This window comes from Macaca nemestrina, chromosome 11 (assembly GCF_043159975.1).
Source record: "Macaca nemestrina isolate mMacNem1 chromosome 11, mMacNem.hap1, whole genome shotgun sequence".
NCBI lineage: Eukaryota > Metazoa > Chordata > Mammalia > Primates > Cercopithecidae > Macaca > Macaca nemestrina.
In genome coordinates this window covers 99,232,560-99,250,001 of record NC_092135.1, presented here as the reverse complement: position 1 = coordinate 99,250,001, position 17,442 = coordinate 99,232,560, and the positions used below count along the sequence as shown (strand labels likewise).

The following is a 17,442-nucleotide window of genomic DNA, read 5'->3' as shown; positions in this document are numbered from 1 at the left end:
TCCTTTTTGTTCTCTATGAGATTTCTGTGATAAATAACTGTTGTTCTCAGCCAAGTCTCCTCCTCCACCATCTCCTCGTTCTTCTCTTCCTCCTCCTCTTTTTCTTTTTCTCACCTCTACTCTCCCTGGCTGCTAGGTCAGGGACTCAGCAAAATAGGAAGAAAGTATGAGAGAGTCAGGAGCAAAGTCAAATCAAGAGAAAATTAAAAGGAGTCCAAATATAGAGAGATAGAGAATAGGACATGGTTACCATAGTCGGGCAGGAGGAAGAAAATGGGGAGATATTAATCAAATGATACAATGTTGCAAATATGTAGGGTGAACAAGTCCAAAAATATAATGTAAAAAGATGAGAGCTATAGTTAATGTATGATATTAAGAATGTTGCTAAATGAGTTTATAGCTGTTCTCACCACAGGGGGAAAATGGTTAACTAAGTGAGCTGATGAATACGTTAATTTGTTCCACTATAGTAACCTTTAGCTATATGTTCGTAGTAATCTCCATTATTGTAACCATTTGTGTATATATATATACACACACACACATATAAACTCTACATATATATATGCTTGTGTAGTGTGTGTGTATATATATATAGTAAAAATTATGTGTAGTATATAGATACAGTAAGATGGTTACTATAGTAGAGATGCATATATATATGACATATATAGATGAATCTTATGACATCATGTTGTATACCTTAAATATACACAATACGATTTACTTTTTAAAAGAGTTTTATTATGTGTATGGGTGAAGATAATCTTAACATCCCCTTTCAGGCTACTTGCTGCACACCAGAGCAGCCTTAGAAATCCTGGTGGAGAGATAGCACTCTTAGTTGAGTCATAGCCATTTATACATTTATTTATCTATAGACTTTACCTGTTAGAGTAGTTTTAGGTTTACAGGAAAAATGAGGAGAAAGTACAGAGAGTTCCTGTGCACCCGTTCCTAATCAAATTCAATCAAATTAAACTCAAAGATGAGTACACCAAGATACATAATAATCAAACTATCAAAAATCAAAGACAAAGCAAAAATTCTGAGAGCTTCAGAAGGTAAGAAACACATCACACACAAAGGAGTGCCAATACAATTGTAATTTCTGAACACAAACCCTGCAGGCCAGGAGTCAGTGTGATGATGTACTAAAGTGCTGAAGGAAAAAAACTGCCTACCAAGCAAAGACAGCAAAGCTGTCTTCCCCAGTTGAGGAAGAAATAGAAACTTTCCCAAACAAAAATTAAGGGAGTTCATTACCACTATGCCCGCCTTACAGAAATTGCAAAAGAAAGTTTTAAAAACTGAAACAGAAAGCTGCTGACTAATAACATGAAACATATGAAAGCACAACACTCAATAGTATAAGCAAAATAGAGTCATACTCAGAATATTTTAGGACTGTGATGATGGGATGTAAGACAATTTTATCCCAACATGAGGGTAAAAATACAAAACTGTTAATAACTATAGCTAAAATAAATTTTCAAGGATATACATTATAAAATGATATCAATTCTGATATCAAAAACAACATGTTAGGGAGGGAGTAAAACTGTTGAGTCATTGTATGCAATTAAACTTGTTATCAGCTTGAAATAGCTTATTACAAGAGCAAGATATTCTAACTAAGTGTCGTGGTAACCACAAAGAAAAAAATCTTTAGCAGGATTCAAAGCATACACGACAAAAAATATCAAACCACAAAAGAAGAGAGCAAGAGAGGTAGAAAGAATCTACAAAACAACAAAACAAAAATTAACAAAATAGCAGTAGTAAGTCCTTACCTATTAATAATTACCTTGAATGTAAATGGATTAAATTCTCTGATTAGAAAAATTAGAATGGGTGAATGGAGTTTTTAAAAACAAGAACCAACTATATGCTGCCTACAAGAGACTCATGTCACCTGTAAGGCACATGAGCACCCCTCCCAGGGTCTGAGAGTAAGCCCACTAAACCTTCCGCTACCACCATTGCTGGCACCTACCTGCATGCACCACCTATGGGCCTGAGGACAGGACCACCCAACTTCTCATAGCCACCGCCAACACCAGTGAGTACCACTTGGGTCCCAGACGGTTGTCTCACTATTGCTACTGCCATCAGCCACAACACACCCATTGCCAATGGGTCTGTGAACGTACCTACCTGCCCAGCCCATAGCTGCCATTCCTGACACCTGAAAAAGCCACTAAAGGCCCAAGAATTGGCCTGCCTGAACCCACTAATACTTAATGCCAGCATATGCCACCCTGGGGCCCAAAGATAGGCACACTTATAAAACTAGAATAAAACTAGAAATCAATAACAAGAAAAACTTTGGAAACTATACAAATGCATGGAAATTAAACAGCATTCTCCTGAATGACCAATAGAAAAATGAAGAAATTAAGATGGAAATAAAAAAAATTTCTTGAAACAAAAAAAATTGAAATACAACATACCAAAGCCTGTGAGATACAGCAAAAGCAGTGCTAAGACAGAAGTTTATAGCAATAAACACCTACATCAAAAAAGTAGAAAGATTTCAAATAGTCTAACGATGCACCTGAAGGAATTGAAAACCAAGCCCAAAATTAGTAGAAGAAAAGAAGTAGTAAGATCAGACCAGAACTAAATGAAATAGAAACTACAAAAACAATACAAAGGGTCAGCAAAAAAAATAAGTTCTTTAAAAAGATGAATGAAATTGATAAACCACTAGCTAGACTAGCCAAAAAAAGACAAGAGAAGACCCAAATAAAATCAGAAATGAAAAAAGAGACATTACAGCTGATGCCACAGAAATACAAGAAATCGTCAGAGACTATTATGAACAACTATAACACTAACAAACTAAAAAACTTAGCAAAAAGAGATAAATTCCTGAAAACCTAAAATCTACCAAGATGAAGCAGGAAGAAATTGAAAATTATTCAAGACCAATAATGAGTAGCAAGGTTGAATCAGTAATAAAAACTCTCCCAACAAAGAAAAGCCCAGGACTAGATGGATTCACTGACAAATTCTACCAAACACACAAAGGAGAACTAATAGCAATCCTCCTCAAACTATTCAAAAAAAAAAAATGAAGAGGAGGGAATTCTCCCTTACTTATTCTGTGAGGCCAGCATTACCTTAATACCAAAGTCAGATGACAATACAACAACAGCCAAAAGAAAACTACGGATCAATATCTCTGATGAACACAGATGCAAAAATCTTCAATGAAATACTAGCAAACCAAATCCAACAATATATCAAAAATATAATATACCATGACCAAGTGGTACTTATAACAGAAATGCAAGGATAGTTCAGCATATGAAAATCAATAAACATGATATCAACATCAACAGAATGAAGGACAAAAATCATGTGATCATCCCAATAGATGCAGAAAAAGCGTTTCATAATAGTCAACATTGCTTCATGATTTAAAAAAAAAAAACCTTTCAACAAGCTAGACATAGAAGAAACATACCTCAACATAACAAAGGCTATATATGACAAATATGCAGCTATCATCATACTGAATAGGGAAAAGCTGAAAACTTTTCCTCTAAGAATTGGAACAAGATAAGGATGCCCACTTTTACCGCTCTTATTCAATATAGTACTGGAAGTCCTAGCCAGAGCAGTCCTGCAATAGAAAGAAAGAAAAGGCATCCAAATTGGAAAAGAAGAAACCAAATGATCTCTCTTTGCAGAAAAGCATGATCTTATATATGAAAATCACAAAAAAACTCCATCAAAAAAACTCTTAGAACTAATAAACAAATTCAGTAAAGTTGCAGAATATAAAATCAACATACGAATATCAGTTGCATTTCTGTGCACCAACAATGGAATAGCCAAAAGAGAAATCAATCAGGCAATAACATTTACAGTGACTACAAAGCATAAAATAAAATATCTAGGAATAAATTTAACCAAAAAGGTGAAAGACCTTTAGAAGGAAGACTACAAAACACAGATATAAGAAACTGAAGATGACACAAACAAATGGAAAGATATTTCATCCGTGCTCATGGACTGGAAGATTTAATGTCACCAAAATGGCCATGCTGCCCAATGCAGTACAGACTCGATGCAATCCCTAAATCACCAATGTCACTTTTCACAGAAACAGAAAAAATAATTCTAAAGTTCATATGGAACAAAAAATGAGCCAGAATAGCCAAAGCAATCCCGTGGGGGGAAAAAAAATCTGGAGTTATCACATTACCTGACATCAAAATATATTACAAGACCAGGCATGGTGACTCACTCCTGTAATCTCAGCACTTTGGGAGGCCAAGGCGAGAGGATGGCTTGTGTCCAAGAGTTTCAGACTAACCTGCACAACATAGCAAGACACCATCTACACAAAAGATTAAAAATTAGCCAGTTACTATGGAATGTGCCTGGAGTCCTAGCTACTTGGGAGGCTGAGGTGGGAGGATCACTTGAGCCCAGATGGTCAAGGCTGCAGTGAGCTATGATCATGCCACTGCACTCCAACTGTACTCATTGATATAGATCAAGGCTATCATAACTGAAATGGCATGGTATTAGTATAAAAATAGACACATAAACATAAAGCATGGAACAGAATAGAGAATCCAGAAATAAATTCATATAATTACAGCCAACTGATCTTTGACAATGCTGTCAAGAACATACACTGGGAACAGGGCACCCTCTTCAATAAATGATACTGGGAAAACTGAATAACCATATGCAGAAGAGTGAAACTAGACCCCTATCTCTCGTCATATACAAAAATGAACTCAAGATGGATTAAAGCCTTAAATGTAAGATCCAAAGCTATAAAACTACTAGAATAAAACATAGGGAGAAGTCTTCATTACATTGGTCTAGGCAAACATTTTATGACTAAGACTTTGAAAGCACAGGCAACAAAAACAAAAAAAGACAAATGGACTATATTTAAAAAGCTTCTACACAGCAAAAGAAACCACCAACAGAGTGAAGAGACATTCTCTTAAATGGGAGAAAATATTTGCAAACTACTCATTTGACAGATGACTCAAACAATCCAACAGTAAAACAAACACAAATTCATTAAAAATGGGCAAAGGACATCAGTAGACATTTATTAAAGGAAGACGTACAAATAGCCAACAAGTATGTGTTCAACATCACTAATCATCAGGGAAATGTAGAGCAAAAACACAAGATATCATCTTACACCAGTGAGAATGGCTATTATAAGAAGACAAAAAATAACACATGTTGACGAAGATGTGGAGAAAAGCAGACTCTTATATACTGTTGGTGGAAATGTAAATTAGTACAGCCATTATGGAAAACAGTATAGAGATTTCTCAAAAAATTAAAAATATGAACCAGCAATTCAACTACTGGATATTTCTTCAAAGATTGTGGAGAACACGAAATGCTATACACTATTGGTGGGGATGTTAATTAGTTCAGCCACTGTGGAAAGTGGTTTGGAGATTTCTCAAAGAACTTGAGACAGAATTACCATTTGACCCAGTGATCCCATTATTGGGTGTATTATATGCAAAGGAATATAAATCATTCTACCAAAAAGACACATGCATGTGTATGTTCATCACATCACTATTCACAGTAATAAAGATATGGAATCAACCTAGATGCCCATCAGTGGTGGATTGGATAAAGAAAATTTGGTTCCATGTAACACCATGGAATACTACACAGCCATAAAAAAGAACAAAATCATGTTCTTTGCAGCAATATGGATGCAGCTGAAGGCCATTATCCTAAGCAAATTACCACAGGAACAGAAAACCAAATGCTGCATATTTTCACTTATAAGTGGGAGCTAAACATTGTGTACAGATGGGTACAAAGAAGGGAGCAATAGATGGTGGGGCCTACTTGAAGGTGGAGGTTGGGAGGAGAGTGAGGGTTCAAAAACAACCTATCAGGTACTATGCTCACTACCTGGGCAATGAAATCATTTGTACACCAAACCCCAGTGACATACAATTTACCTGGGCAACGAATATATACATGTACACGTACCCGTAAACCTAAAATAAAAATGGAAAAAGAAAAAAATTAGTAGCACTTCTAAACACTAATAGTTAATGATCTAAAAAAGAAATTAAGAAAACAATTCTATTTATACCAGCTTAAAAAATAAGATACCTAGGAATAAATTTAACCAAGGAAGTGAAACATTTCTACACTGAAAATTATGAAACATCGATAAAAGAAATTGAAGAAGAAGCAAATAAATGGAAAGATATTCCATGTTCATGGATTGGAAGAATTAATATTGTGTAAATGATCATACTACCCAAAGCATTACACAGAGTTAATGCAATCACGATCAAAATACCGAAAATGTTCTTCACAAAAAGAGAAGAAATAATCTTAAAATTCATATGGAACTACAAAGTCCCCAAATAGCCAAAACAATCCTGAGCAAAAATAACAAAGCTAAAGGCACCTGACTTTAAATTATACTACAAAGCTATAGTAACCCAAACAGCATGATACTGGCATAAAAAACCAGATGCGTAGACCAATGGAACAGAACAGAGGCCTGTAAATAAATGTATACACCCATAGCCAACTGATTTTTGACAAAAGTGCCAAGAGCACACACTGGGAAAAAGATAGCCTTTTCAATTAATGGCTTTTAGTCAAATTAAAAGAAGTAGATAAAATGAAGAGAGATCTCAAAGAAACTAATATTACACCTCACAAAACTAGGAAAGAAGAACAAAATAAGCCCAAAGTACGCTGAAGAAAGAAAATAATAAAGATCAAAGCAGAAATAAATGAAATAGAGACTAGAAAAACAATATAAAAATCAATGAAACTAAAAGTTGTTTTTTGAAAAGATAAAAGCAACAAACCTTTAGCTAAACTAAGAAAAAATAGAGAAGACTCAAATAAATAAAATCAGAAATGAAAGAGAAGACATTACAACTGATATGACAAATGCAAAGGATCATAAGAGACTACTGTGAACATTTATATGGCAATGAACTGGATAACCTAGAAGAAACTGATAAATTTCTAGAAACATACAACCTACCAAGACTTAATCATAAAAACAATAGAAAATCTGAACAGACCAATAATGATGATATTGAATAAGTAATAAAAAGCCTACCATCCAAAAAACCCGGACCTGGTGCCTTTACTGCTTAATTCTACCTGCCATTTAAAAAAGAACTAACATCAATTCTTCTCAAATTCTTCCAAAAAATTGAAGAGGTGGAAGGACTTTCACATGACTTTTTTGTTTGTTGGTTTGTTTGTTTGTTTTAAAGACAGAGTTTTGCTCTTGTTGCCCAGGCTGGAGTGCAATGGCACTATCTCAGCTCACCACAACCACCACCTCCTGGGTTCAAGCGATTCTCCTCCTGAGTAGCTGGAATTGCAGGCATGCACCACCACACCTGGCTAATTTTGTATTTTTAGTAGAGACGGTGTTTCTCCATGTTGGTTGGGTTGGTCTTGAACTCCCAACCTCAGGTGATCTGCCTGCCTCGGCCTCCCAAAGCGCTGGGATTACAAGCATGAGTCACCATGCCTGACCCTTTCACACTATTTTTATAAGGCCAGCATTACACTGATACAAAATCAGACAAGAACATTATGAGAAAATAAAATTACAGGCCAAAATCCTTAATGAACATAGATACAAAAATCCTTAATTAAATATTAGCAAACAGAATTCAACAACATATTAAAAGGATCATCCACCATGATCCAGTGAGATTTATCCCCTGGGATGCAAGAATGGTTGAACATATACAAATCAATAAATGTGATACCTCACATTAATAGAATGAAGGACAAAACCATATGATCATCTCATTAGATGCAGAAAAAGCATTTGACAAAATTCAGCATCCTTTTATGATAAAAACTCTCACCAATTTAGTATAGAAAGAATATACCTCAACTCAATAAAGGCCATATATGAGAAGAACACAAGGATGCCCACTCCCACCACTTGTATTCAGCATAGTACTAGAAGTCCTTGCGAGAGCAATTATGCAAGAAAAAGAAATAAAAGGCATCCAAACAAGAGAGAAGGAAGTGAAATTGCCACTGTTTGCTGACATGATCTTACATATAGAAAACCCTACAGTCTTCACCAATAAACTCCTAGAACTAATAGCCAAATACAGTAAAGTTTCAGGGTACAAAATCAACACACAAAAAACAGTAGTATTTCTACATACTAACAACAAATTGTCCAAAAAGGAAATCTAGAGAACAATCTTATTTACAATAGCTACACACACACAAAAAAAGTAGGCATAAATTTAACCAAGTTGATAAAAGATCTGTACACTGAAGACTAGGAAACACTGATGAAATAAAGAAAACACAAATAAATGGAAAGATAACCCAAGTTTATGATTCGGAAGAATTAATATCGTTAAAATACCCACACTACCCAAAGTGATCTACAGATTCAATGCAATCTCTATCAAAATTCCAGTGGCATGTTTCATAGAAATAGAAACAACAATTTAAAAATTCTTATGGAACCACACACACAAAAGCCCAGCAGGCAGTGTGATTGGGAGCCAAAAGAACAAAGCTAGAGACATTACACTACCTGATTTCAAACTATACTATGAAGCTATGGTAATTAAAATAGCATAGTGCTGGCAAAAATAAATAAACACATTGACCAATGAATCCAAACAAAGAGCCCAGAAACCAACCCACACATGTATGTGTGGTCAATTAATTTTCAGCAAAGGTGACAAGAATACACAATAGAAAAAGGATAGTCTGTTAATAAATGGTGTTGGGAAAACTGGACATCCGCATGCAGAAGAATGAAATTGGACCCTTATCTCACACGATATACAAAAATCAACTCAAAATGGATTAAAGACTTAAAAATAAGAATAGAAATTGTAAAGCTACTAGAAAAAAAAGGGGGAAAAACTTTATTACATTTATCTGGGCAATGATTTTTTTGATTTGACCCCAAAAGCACAGGCAACAAAAGCAAAAATAGACAAATGGGATTACATCAAACTAAAAATTTCTGCACAGCAAAGGAAATAATTTACAGTGTGCAGAGATAACCTACAGATTGGGAGAAAATATTTGAAAGCCATGTGTCTGAAAAGATATTAATATCCAAAATATAAAAGGAGCTCAAACAATTTGATATCAAGAAAACAAAAAATCCAATTAAAAAATGAGCAAGAGACCTGAATAGACATTTCTCAAAAGAAGACATACAAATGGCCAACAGACATGAAAAAATGCTCAATGTTGCTAATCATTAGGGAAATGCAAATTAAAACCATAGTGTTATTATCTCACATCTGTCAGAATAGCTATTATCAAGAAGATGAAAAATAACAAGTGTTGAAGATGTGGAAAAAAGGGAACACTTAACAAAGTGTTATTGGGATTGTAAATTAGTATGGCCATTATGGAAAATTGTATGGAGGTTGCTCAAAAAACTAAAAATAGAAATGCCATATGATCAAGCAATCCCACTTCTGGGTACTTGCCCAAAATATTTGAAATCAGTTTGTTGATATGTCTGTATTCCCATGTTCAATTCAGCACTATTAATATCTAAGTTATGGAATCAACTTAAGTGTCCATCAGTTGATAAATGGATAAAGAAAATGTGGTATATACATATAATGGAATACTATTCAGCCTTTGAAAAGAAGGAAATTCTGGCATTTGTGACAACATGGATGGAACTGGAGAGCATTATGCTACATAAAATAAACCAGGCACAGGAAGACAAATACCACATGTTCTCACTTACATGTGGGGTCTGAAATAATCAAACTCATAGAAAAAGAGAGTAAAATGGTGGTTCAAGAGGCCAGGGGATGGGGGGTATAGGGAGATGATGGTCAAAGGGTACAAAATCTCAAGTAGGCAGGGGAAATATGGGGTTTTCTTAGATCTATTGCAGAGAGTAGTAAATATAGTTAATAACAGAGTATTGGACATTTCAAAATTGCTAAGAATAAATTTCAAATATTCTCATTGAAAAAACTTTTAGGCTGGGCACAGTGGCTCATGCCTGTAATCTCAGCACTTTGGGAGGCCGAGGTGGGTGGATCACCTGAGGTCACCAGTTCAAGACCAGCCTGGCCAACATAGTGAAAACCCATCTCTACAAAAATACAAAAATTAGTCGGACATGATGACGGGTGCCTGTAATCCCAGCTACTCGGGAGGCTGAGGTGGGAGAATCGCTTGAGCCCAGGAGGCAAAGGTTGCAGTGAGCTGATATTGCGCCATTGTACTCCAGCCTGAGGGACAGAGCCAGAGACTCCATCTCAAAAAAAAGAAAAAAAAGAAAAAACTTTTAAGTATCTCAGGTGATGGTTATGTTAACTAGTTTGGTTTAATTATTCCACATTGTATTCATAAATCATAACATCACTTTTTACCCCATAAATATATACAATTATAAGTTACCAATTTACAAGTAACAAAAGAAATCCTGGTGGAGAGGCAGCACTCTTAGCTGAGCCGTAAACTTTTATGTATTTATTCATTTATTTATAAACTTTATTTTTTAGAGTAGTTTTGGGTTACAGCAACATTGAGGGGAAAGTATAAAAGATTTCCCATATGCTTACTGCCCCCTCACACACATAGCTTCCCCCATTATCAATATCCCTCCCCAAAAGTGGTAGCATTTGTTATAATCAATGAACCTGTATTGACACATCATTATCACCCAAAGTCCATAGCTGGTATTAGAGTTCACTCTTGGTGTTGTACATTCAATGAGTTTGGACAAATGTGTAATGACATGTATCCACCATTCTAGTGTCATACAGAATAGTTTCACTACCCTAAAAATCTGCTGCACTCTGCCTATTCATCCCACCTCCTACCCCTAACCTCAGGTAAACAGTGATCTCTTTACTGTCTCCATAGTTTGACCTTTTTCAGAATGTCATATAGTTGGAATGATACCCTATGTAGCCTTTTTAAATTGGCTTCCTTCACTTAGTAATATGCTTTTAAGGTTCCTCCATGTCTTGTCATCAATAGCTTGATAGCTCATATGGACTCATTTTAACACTCATCATAAACACTGCCAACATCTCTTCCTGGGATGGAGGCTAGAGAGAATTTGGGTTCTAAAATTATCCTGGGTGCTAATGCAGCCCATAGTTTCCCAAGCAAGCTATAGACAAGATTGTGCTATTAGAGAGCAATCTGTGGTCATGCTGGCTCCGTTCAAAACAATGGTTGTAGAAAAGGGTCCCCTCACCCTTTCTGGATAGATGCCAGGATAATGCTTCAGGAAGTGAGGGCCCCAGGCTGAGTATGGTAGCTCACGCCTGTAATCCCAGCACTGTGGGAGTCCAACACAGGAGGATTGCTTGAGTCCAGGAGTACTTCGAAACCAGCCTGGACAACATAGCAAGACCCCATCCCTACAAAAAATTAAAAAATTAGGTGGGCATGGTGGCACATGCCTGTGTTCCCAACTACTTGGGAGGCTGAGGTGGGAAGATCACTTGAGCCTGGGAGGTTGAGGCTGCAGTGAGCTGTGACCATGCCACCACACTCACTCTGGGCAACTTAGTGAGACCCTGACTCAAAAAAAAAAAAAAAAAGATTTAAAATTGTTTAAAAATAAAAAAGTGAGAACCTCACTTCCTGTGGGAAGGTGGAGGGTAGGATCAGATCAGGGTAACAGCTCAGCTCTGGACTTCTTTTTACTAATGATTGTGGCCTTCTTCTGGGGTCCCACAGGGAGCTTAAAGAGGCCCATGAAGCAGAACTCAGTGAGTTGGAGAACAACTACAAAACAGCCTTGAAGGCGGAGAAGTTGGCTGCCCAAGAGAAGCTAGGTACTGCTGGGACCCGGGAGAATGATCCTGGATGAAGGTCCAGGCAATGGCATTTCTAATAAGCTTCTAGGGTGATTTCTGGGGCACACAAAGGTTTTACTACCTTGGTGATGAATTTGGGGTGGGGAAAGTGTGCAGAAGAGCTCACGTTTGAATTTCAAAATGTGCATATCAGAAGACTAAAGATGACCCTGTTGTTTTCCTTTTATCCAGAGGAGATGGGAAAAGAATACAAGTATTTGAAGAATATGTTTCGTACGTATCAGGTGAGATACAGAGCTCCCTGTTGGATTACAAGAGAAACAAAGCTCATTCCTGGCTAACACTGGGATAAATCTAGAGCTCTTGTCCAGAAAATAATGTCCTGAGATTCCCAGCATCCTTGGACCTAAGTGGCACTAGCTGCACCCAGGGGGAGGATGAACCCGATGGCTTCCATGCATGACAAGTCAGGCACCCAAATCCTGAAGAGCACTACTGAAAAATATGTTTGTGATTACAAAAGTAACAGCTTCTCATTTTTTTAATGGAACTGCAAAAACCAACAATAACAACAAAAAGAAATATTACCATCCGAAGACAACCCCTGTTAATATTTGTACTTTGTTGGACCTACAGTTGAGATCATATTGTATATTGTATAACATCTATATATATTTTTATGCCTTCTTTATCAAGCATATAAGAAACTTTTCCCTCCTTTATAATGACTTGATATTATCATAATGAAATTGCCATTGGGTTCTAAAATTTTACTGTTCCCCTATTATTGGGCATTTGAGTTGTTTCCAATTGCTTGCTGTAACAGATAATACCACTTTGAATATCTTTGATTTTAGAAGTAGAGTGCTTGGTCAAAAGGAATGAACTTTAAAAAAAAAAAAAGTCAACTTTTATTTTAGATTCAGGGGATACATGTACAAGTTATTGTGTGATGCTGAGGTTTGGGATATGAATGATCTCATTACCCAGGTAGTGAGCATAGTACCCAATAGTTATTCAACCCTTCCCTCTCTTGTTATCTCCCAATAGCTCCCAGTGTCTACGAGAACACGTGGCATTTGGTTTTCTGTTCCTGTGTTAATTGGCTTAGGATAATAGCCTCTAGGGCCATCCATGTTTCTATGAAGGACATGATTTTGTTTTTTATGGCTGCATAGTATTCCATGGTGTATGTACCACATTTTGTTTAGCCAGTCCACTGTCGGTGGGCACCTAGGTTGATTCTATGTCTTTGCTATTGTGAATTGTCTGTGATGAACATACAAGTGAAGGTGTCTTTTTGGTAGCAAAATTTATTTTCTTTTGGATATATACCCAGTAATGGGATTGCTGGGTCAAATGGTAGTTCTGTTTTAAGTTCTTTGAGAATCTCAAAGCTGTTTTCCACCGTGACTGAACTAATTTACATTCCTACCAATGGTGTATAAGCATTCCCTTTTTCCTCCAACCTCACCCGCATCTGTTGTTTTTTGACTTTTTAAATAACAACCATTCTAATGTGTGTGGGCTGGTATCTCATTGTGGTTTTTGATTTGCACTTCTCTGATGATTAGTGACATGAAGCATTTTTTAAGTTTTCTGATCACTTGCATGTCCTTTTGTTTTTTACACACTATAAAATTCTATTTATGACAAGAAATATGTACATGATTAGAAAAGGTAAAAATTTGGGGACAAAAAGCAGATTAGTATTTACCATGGGCTGGACTGGGATTGGGGGAGGGGTTGACTACAAAGAAATAGAAGGGGATTACTGGAGATGATGTAGTGGTAGTTACATAACTATCCATTTGTCAAACACATTAAATGTATACTGAACAAGGGCACATCTTACTCAATTAAAATGACATTAAAAAAAGAAATGAAAAAGAAGAAATTCCATTTAGAATATTACAAAACTGTAGATTTAGTTCTAGAATTCTGGATTTCTATAATTTATTTCAAAATACAAGTTTTCAGCCCATTTTTAACTTATCAAATCTTTATTCAGAAATTCAAAGTTTATATTTCAAAACAGCTCATTTAAATTTGACCATAGGCCAAGCACTATGGCTCACACCTGTAATCGCAGCACTTTGGGAGGCTGAGGCAGGCAGATCACCTGAGGTCAGGAGTTTGAGACCAGCCTGGCCAACATGGCAAAACCCTGTCTCTACTAAAAATACAAAAATTAGTCGGGCATGGTAGCACACACCTGTAATCCCAGCTACTCAGGAAAATGGGGCCGGAGAATCGCTTGAACCTGGGAGGCAGAGGTTACAGTGAGCCGAGATCATGCCACTGCACTCCAGCCTGGGCAACAGAGCAAGACTCTATCTCAAAAAATATATACAAATAAATAAAATAAAAAAGAAATAAATTTGACCCTAAAGCTAACACATGTAAAAATTATATAAAAGAAAAGAAAATTGTTCCAACTTTTTTTTACTTTGGGGTTTAAAAAAAAGGTTTTTTTCAATAGCTGTGGGGGTACAAATGGTTTTTTTGTTACCTGGATGAATTACATAGTGGTGATTCCTGAGACTTTAGTGCATCTATCACCTGAGTAGTGTACATTGTACCTAATGTGTAGGTTTTTTTAATCACAAGCCGCTCTCCCACCTCCCCCTTCTGAGTCTCTAAAATTCATTAATGAATATGCCTTTGCATAGTCATGGCTTAACTCCCACTTATAAGTGACATCATACAGTTTTTTGTTTTCCACTCCTGTGTTACTTCGCTTAGAATAATGGCCTCCAACTCCATCCAAGTTGCTGCAAAAGACATTTCATTCCTTTTAATGACTGAGTAGCAGTCTATGATGTGTATATGCTGCGTTTTCTTTAACCACTCATTAGTCAATGGGAGCTTAGGTTGGTTCCATATCTTTCAACTGTGAATTGTGCTGCTATAAACATACATGTGCAAGTGTCTTTTTCATGTAATGACTCATTTTCCTTTCGATAGAGATCCAGTAGTGGGATTGCTGGATTGAATGTTAAATCTACTTTCAGCTCTTTAAGAAATCTCCATACAGTTTTCTGTAAAAGTTGTACTAATTTACATTCCCACCAGCAGTATATAAGTGTTCCCTTTTCCCCACATCCACACCAAAATACATTTCTTTTTTACTTTGTAATAATGACCATTCTTGCAGAAATAAGGTGGTATCTCATTGTGGCTTTAATTTGCATTTCCCTGACAATTAGTGGTGTTGAGCACTTTTTCATGTTTGTTGGCCATTTGTATATCTTCTTTTGAGAAATATCTATTCATGTCATTTGCCAATTTTTAATGGGATTATTTGTTTTTTTCTTGCTGATTTGTTTGAATTCCTTGTAGATTTTGATAACTAGTCCTTTGTCAGATGCATAGTTTGCAAATATTTTCTCCCATTCTGTGGGTTGTTTGTTTATTATTTCTTTTGCTATACAGAAGCTTTTTAGTTTAATTAGGTTCTATTTATTTATTTTTGGTTTTGTTGCATTTGCTTTTGGGGTCTTAGTCATGAATTATCTGCCTAAGCCAATGACTAAAAGAGTTTTTCTAATGTCTTCTAGAATTTTTATAGTTTCAGGTCTTATATTTAAGTCTTTGATTCATCTTGAGTTGATTTTTCTATAAGGCGAGAAATATGGATCCAGTTGCATTTTTCCACATGTGGCTTGCCCATTCTCCCAGCACTACTTATTTAAAAAAGTATCATTCCCCAATTTATGTTTTTGTTTACTTTGTCAAAGATAATGTGGCTGTTCATATTTGGCTTTATTTCTGGGTTCTCTATTTTGTTTCCTTGGCCTATGTACCTGCTTTCATACCAGTACCATGCTGTTTTGGTAACTATAGCCTTGTAGTATAATCTGAAGTCTGATAATGTGATGCCTCCAGATTTGTTCTTTTTGCTTAGTATTGCTTTGGCTATTCTGGCTCTTTTTTGATTCCATATGAATTTTAGAATTTGTTTTTCTAATTCTGTGAAAAATGATGTTAGTATTTTGATGGGAATTGCATTGGATCTGTAATGCAAGATTACTTTGGACAGTATGGTCATTTTCACAATATTGATTCTTCCAATCCATGAGCATGGAATGCATTTCCATTTGTTTGTATAATCTATTACTTCTTTCAGCTGTGTTTTATAGTTCTCCTTGTAGAGATCTTTCACCTCTTTGGTTAAGTACATTCCTAAGTATTTTATTTTTTTTGTAGCTGTTGTAAAAGGGTATCAGTTCCTTACTTGATTCTCAGCTTGGTCATTGTTAATGTATAGCAGTGCTACCAATATATGTACACTGATTTTGTAAGCTGAGACTTTACTGAATTCGTTTATCAAATCTTAGAGTCTTTGGAGGAGTCTTTAGGATTTTCTAGGTATACAATTATATAATCTTCAAACAGCAATAGTTTGACTTCCTGTTTTCCAATTCGGATGCCCTTTTTCTTTCTCCTTTCTAATTGCTCTAGCTAGGACTTCCAGAACTATGTTGAATGAGAGTGGTGAAAGTGGACATCTTGTCTTGTTCCAGTTCTCAAGGGCAATGCTTTCAACTTTTTTCCATTCAGTATGATGTTGGCTGTGGGTTTGTCATATATGGCTTTTATTATTTTGAGGTAGGTTCCTTCTATGCCTAGTTTGTTGAGAGTTTTAATTATAAAGGATGCTGGATTTTATTAAATGCTTTTTCTGAATCTATTGAGATGATCATATGTTTTTTGTTTTCAGTTCTGTTTATGTATCACATTTATTGACTTGTGTATGTTAAACCATCCCTGTATCCCTGGGACAAAATCCTCTTGAATTTTCTTTTTGATGTGCTATTGGGTGTGGATAGCTAGTATTTTCTTGAGAATTTTTGCATCTATGTTCAACATCAGTGAAATTGGTGTGTAGGTTTTTTTATTTGTTGTGTCCTTTCCTGGTTTGAGTATCAGGGTGATACTGGCTGCATAGAATGATTTAGGGAGGATTCCCTCTTTCTCAATCTTTTGGAATCATTTCGGTAGGATTGGTACCAATTCTTTGAACATCTGGTGGAATTCAGCTGTGAATCCATCTAGTCCTGGGCTTTTGTTGTTGTTGTTGTTGTTGTTGTTGTTGTTGTTGTTGTTGGCAATTTTTAAATTACTGATTCAATCTCATTGCTTGTATTCATCTGTCCAGGGTTTCTGTTTCTTCCTGGTTTAATACAGGAGAGTTGTAACTTTCCAGGAATTTGTCTATTTCCTGTAGATTTTCTAGTTTGTATGCAAAAAGGTGTTCATAGTAGCCTCAAGTGATCTTTTGTATTTCTGTGGTTCTGTGGGTTGTCTCCAATTTCATTTCTAATTGTGCTTATTTAGATCTTCTCTCCCCTCTTTGTTTGGTTAATGTTTTCTTCTTATCTTGGCTAATTTAGTCTATCTATTTTATTTTTTCAAAGAACCAGCTTTTTGTTTCATTGATCTTTGTATTTTTTGTTTGAATTTCAGTTAGTGCTGCTCTGATCTTTGTTATTTCTTTTCTTCTTCTATTTTAGGGCTTAGTTTTGTTTTTGTTTGTTTGTTTGTTTGTTTCTCGAGTTCCTTGCAGTGTGACATTAAGTTGTCAATTTGTGCTCTTTCAGACTTTTTGATGCAGGCGTTTAGCACTATAAACTTT

At 35.9% G+C, this 17,442-nt stretch overlaps 1 protein-coding gene across 2 annotated transcripts in view; it reads left to right on the top strand.

Moving 5' to 3' along the window:
• The window catches only part of FLACC1 (flagellum associated containing coiled-coil domains 1), a 63,516-nt gene that overhangs the window by 14,288 nt on the left and 31,786 nt on the right, over positions 1–17,442 (top strand). For both annotated transcript variants that reach the window (XM_011718076.2, XM_071073182.1), the window contains exons 8-9: positions 11,725–11,822; positions 12,036–12,088. In XM_011718076.2, the coding sequence (XP_011716378.1) occupies positions 11,725–11,822; positions 12,036–12,088 (151 nt within the window). The remainder of the gene's footprint in view (positions 1–11,724; positions 11,823–12,035; positions 12,089–17,442) is intronic.